Source organism: Lycium barbarum, unplaced genomic scaffold (assembly GCF_019175385.1).
Source record: "Lycium barbarum isolate Lr01 unplaced genomic scaffold, ASM1917538v2 unchr_scaffold_102, whole genome shotgun sequence".
Lineage (NCBI taxonomy): Eukaryota > Viridiplantae > Streptophyta > Magnoliopsida > Solanales > Solanaceae > Lycium > Lycium barbarum.
In genome coordinates, this window is record NW_026843410.1 from 4,326 (window position 1) to 8,831 (window position 4,506).

The 4,506-nt window shown below is 35.7% G+C and overlaps 1 protein-coding gene across 1 annotated transcript; it reads right to left on the bottom strand.

Moving 5' to 3' along the window:
• Positions 1-1,576: 1,576 nt before the first annotated feature.
• Positions 1,577-4,506, bottom strand: LOC132625606 (nifU-like protein 3, chloroplastic). The gene is made up of 5 exons (XM_060340218.1): positions 4,348-4,506; positions 3,373-3,514; positions 2,902-3,019; positions 2,120-2,418; positions 1,577-2,035 (listed from the first exon to the last, which is right to left on the bottom strand). The coding sequence occupies exons 2-5, from the start codon at positions 3,460-3,462 to the stop codon at positions 1,844-1,846; spliced, it is 699 nt and encodes a 232-aa protein (XP_060196201.1). The 5' UTR covers positions 3,463-3,514; positions 4,348-4,506; the 3' UTR covers positions 1,577-1,843.

A 4,506-nucleotide genomic window follows, 5' to 3' on the forward strand; every position in this document is an offset into this window, starting at 1 on the left:
GTATTATGCCAAAGAAATAAGTTCTATATATTTTGAATAAAAGAACTTTGTGCCATTATCAGACCTTAACACTAGTCCTTTAACACCAAATTGTGTATGTACCATTGTCAGAAAATCTTTCAATACAGTCAGTACCTCAGTCTTACATTAAATCAAACATACCCAAGTAAATCTGTGGTAATCATCAACTATTGTAACAAAATATTGTTTCCTGTAATAGGTTGGAGTTCTGTAGGGACCCAAAACATCTAAATGTACCAGCCGAAAGACATGTTCTGACTTATTCAAGCTATCAGGGAATGGTAATCTACTTTGTTTTGCCATGGAACATATTTGACAACATTGTTGATTTTTGACTTCTACGTGACTTCTAATTTCCAACTTGTTCCAATCTACCTCCCCTCTTATAAACGTCCAAACAACCTTCTGAACATAAGTTTTAGTTTTTATACACCATCACAACTTTTCAACAACCCTCACCCATTCTGAAGCCTAAGCAAGGACATAATACTTAGAGCGGAAATGTTCCAGTGCCTTACAAGTAGTTGGTAGGTATCATAATCTTCCACTTCTCGAATGATGAGATGAATCTCAATCTTGCTAGTATTGTGGATATCATTCTTCATATATTTCGCCCAAAACCTTGTTGGTACGTTTACACTATGCAACATGCTTCTGCATGACTGCATAATTGTAGATGTCTATTCTTTCTTTCAGCTTATTCTTTTGTTTTGGGGTATTTGAATTAGTCAATTGTCGCCTTATCAAATGTCCCCTGAGGTAGTCAATGAAATCAAGTGATGTGTATTGTCCCTCGTTGTACAGACGAAAGACATTTGATTTTCTTTCCCATATTATTCTCAACAATATGTTAAAACTCTTTAAGCCTTCTTAAATATTTCAATAGGGTCCATAAGGAAGATACCGGCCCTGATACACAGTCTATTGAAGCAATTGATATTGAGGTTATTGGTTTTGGTTGATGCGTTCAGACATGCATTTATACTATCAAGAGACCAGGAAAATCCTTTCACTTCTCCTTCGTGATTGATCTTGCTGACTGTGACAGCATTAGGAAATTTTTAGCTATACTACTGTAGGACATAGTTAATTGATGGTATAATTATAATGGAGTTTAGCTTCTGTCCTTGTCTTCACTTCCTGTGCCAAAAGAGTTACTTTTAGCTGTGGCATTGAATACCATTTTAATCTTGTCCCTGGCTTTTCATGTAGAGTTAGTTAATTCTGTTGCTTTTGTTTTTTAGCATAAAGTTTTGAAGATGGTTAGTAGAGTTCATCCGTCGTGGTTACTTAGAAGCTGACATCTTGACTGCAATTTGCAGTACTTTCTAACTGATGAAAGGGCTTCCAGAATAACATAGTAGATATGAACTTCTGTGTTTGCATTGATGTAGCAGTTTCGTATCATTGTTTAATTTTAGTATGGTTTACAGTTTTAACTATTTATTGCTTCAGTTTGTGCAGAAAAAAATAGGTTGTTCCCCTGCAAGGCATTAAGTTCTGATCTTGCTTCTTCAGATGCAAAGGAGTCAGTATTTTGGACTAGACCTTACAGTTCTTGAATATCCTCTAGTATCTTTGAATCCATTTTACTTACAATTTGGGAAAATATCCAAGTGAAGTCTCCCATTACTTGGCATGTAATGAGTCGACGAGAACTTCATAACTCCCCAGTTACTTGTAATAGGGTAAGAACTAGTCAAGGGATAAAGAATGCTACATGTATACTAGAAAGGCAAAAATGATACTGTAAAGAGAGAACAAGTAGCTACACTGCTGAAGTTCTTGCAGGAAAACGTCGTCGTATGGCTGAGCATTTTCTTCATTCTATCAACTGAACAGCAGCAATAGCTGGTATTGCATCTCTCAATTTCTGAGTAAGAGCTACACGAACTGTCATCACAGTAGCTGCGGGTCCACTCAGCCGAACCTTAACAATGTAGTCGTTAATCTGTACAAGCTCCAGTTCTCCACCACCCGCGCCTACCAAGTACGGTCTAATCTCTCCAAGAAGCTGACATTATCGAAAATATTAGATCATTTTGGAAATGCTAAGAAATTATTGGAAATAGATCTGTAGAGGCCACGTGTCTTGTACCTTTTCAATATTTTCCTCATTTAACTCCAGACCAGTCTCAGAGTCAAGAATCTGCTCTACTGCCATTATTTCAGGGATTTTGTCCCGAAGACGAGTTTCAATTCCCATTTTAAGTGTCATTGTTGAACTTGGACAAGATCCACATGCTCCTTGAAGCTTAAGAACTACAACTAGGCCATCGATCTCGTGAAGTACCACATTCCCTCCATCTGCCATTAGGCCCGGCCTGACTAAATCTAGAACCTTCTCAACATTTTCTTCAGTAAGTGGAAGAACACAAGTTGGTGATAACACAGCACCTTCAGTATCAACAACAAAATGAAGAAACAGTTAACATTAGTTGAGGTACATTGGGAAATGGAACAGGATTATGGGACAATAATAACACAACTCCATTTACCATAACAGCGCATTACTACTACACAACAAGCTCATGTATTAGTATTGCTGAAACGAGACCTTTGTAAGATAGATCATGAGAAGAAACAGTATAAGTCACATCATTTATTTTATTGGAATCTGAAAATTAAGTTACAACAGTGATACTAGGAATTAACAAAATATTACCAGGAAGCGACAAGAGGTGATATATAAACTCATATAACAATAAGAAGTGGAAGAACAACGAAGAACAAAATGTAATCGATGAAAGGACTCGCGAGAGGAGGAAGTCTTTGTATTTGGTAGCAGTAGTTATTTCAGTCGAAAAAGGAAAAAAGAGTCAGCTACCACTAAATTTACAGAACAATAAAAACATAATAGGATGAATCTGCATCACTCACCTGCATTTTTTCTTCTTTGTCCGGTTCGATTGAGCCCAAGGAAGCGTCTAACATGAAATTGACCTCTTAGAAAAGAACTTTGCTTTGACGAAAATGGACTGCCTTGTGAAACACAGTTCTATGAAGAGATAATGACAACAACGTTACGTTAGTGAAAATGAAGAAATTTTATCCAGATATACACAATTTAACAGTGTAATTAGAAGTGCAAAATTGTGAAAAGGAGGTAAACCATTGTGAATCGGAATATGTCCATTGGATAAGTATGTTTAATAAGAGTACAGAGTTATAGCTTCCTCGACTAAAGTAGGCCAGAAGAATTTACCTATGCAAGTATAGAAAATCATAAATTGTGTCTAAAACTTAGGTATATACTATCCTAAAATAAAGTTTTACAGCATTGTTCCTATTATTAGTATATACAAGATACATTTGATTTTACTCTAACAAACAGAAATTGAGTGGTAATACCTTTGAAAAGGAAGTAGAGGCGGGACACAACCATTCTGATGATGACGTTGTAGGTTTGAGAGCTTGTGTTTGGGTTGAAATTGCAAACATTATGTACTTGAGTATCACCAAGTGTGAGGGCTCATGTTTCTTCAGTATATTCCTGGTTCACATGGTTCCAACTGAGTTAGAACTAGGACTAGAACTTACCTTGGAGCAGTGGCGTAGCCACATACAGTGAAGGGTGTCAGAAATTTATACTGTGTATATAAAAAATTATACTAAGTATATAGGTAAAAGGTTGTTTTATATACATATATATTACAACTTGAACACCCTTAGCGAAATTCCTGGTTTTGCCACTGCCTAGGAGGAAAAAACCGAGGTCTAAACAACGATGATTACCAAGAATATCAAATGAGAGACAGATTATTTAACACCCTTTTGCTTATACCCCAACATAATGCCCTTAAGTGAAAGAGATTCTCTGAAATCCTAAACCAAGATTTTATTTTACCTGTGCTCCTGCAATCCACCTTCCAACCCAAATAAAATACTCCCTAATTTGCTTGCTTCCAACTTAATTATATGCTGACTTTGGACGTTCCTAGGTAATAGGTATTAACATCATTCTGCTACTAACATTAATTCTTGCTATACAACTTACAAAATTTTCAACAATTCAAATTCATTTAGTTATACCAAATTTGATATCTTGAAAACATTTTTTTAGATATCTTATCACTAATATAACAGATACAATCAAATTACTGTAACATTTTCAACTATGTACTGTTCATATTAAAATGAGACAAAGAGAGCATAATCCAACTCCCTCTAGTAAACACATGTACTTAAAGAATCAAAAAAGAGGATTCTTGTAACACCCCTTATCTAAAATCCTTAAAGCCAAACAGTTTTAACCCCAAGCCATATATAGGAGAAACTGTTGATCAATTTACGCAAGGAAAAAAAAAATCAGGGAAAAGTGGGTACCTGGTAAATGATGAGTCAATAGAAATGTGCAACCAAATTAAAGAAGCAATGGAGTTTCGAGTATTTTGGACTAAATTCGTAGATTGTCATTGTAAGGTAAGGTAAGGTAGTTATTTAGAGGGAAAGGCTATGGTTTGGACACGGTTTCATTTATTTGTG

Coding starts and splice junctions, on each gene's coding strand:
- LOC132625606 (XM_060340218.1), bottom strand. CDS start 3,462: ATGTTTGCAATTTCAACCCAAACACAAGCTCTCAAACCTACAACGTCA. Junction 3,020..3,372: donor CCTCTACTTCCTTTTCAAAG/GTATTACCACTC, acceptor ATCTCTTCATAG/AACTGTGTTTCACAAGGCAG. Junction 2,036..2,119: donor ATGAGGAAAATATTGAAAAG/GTACAAGACACG, acceptor CGATAATGTCAG/CTTCTTGGAGAGATTAGACC.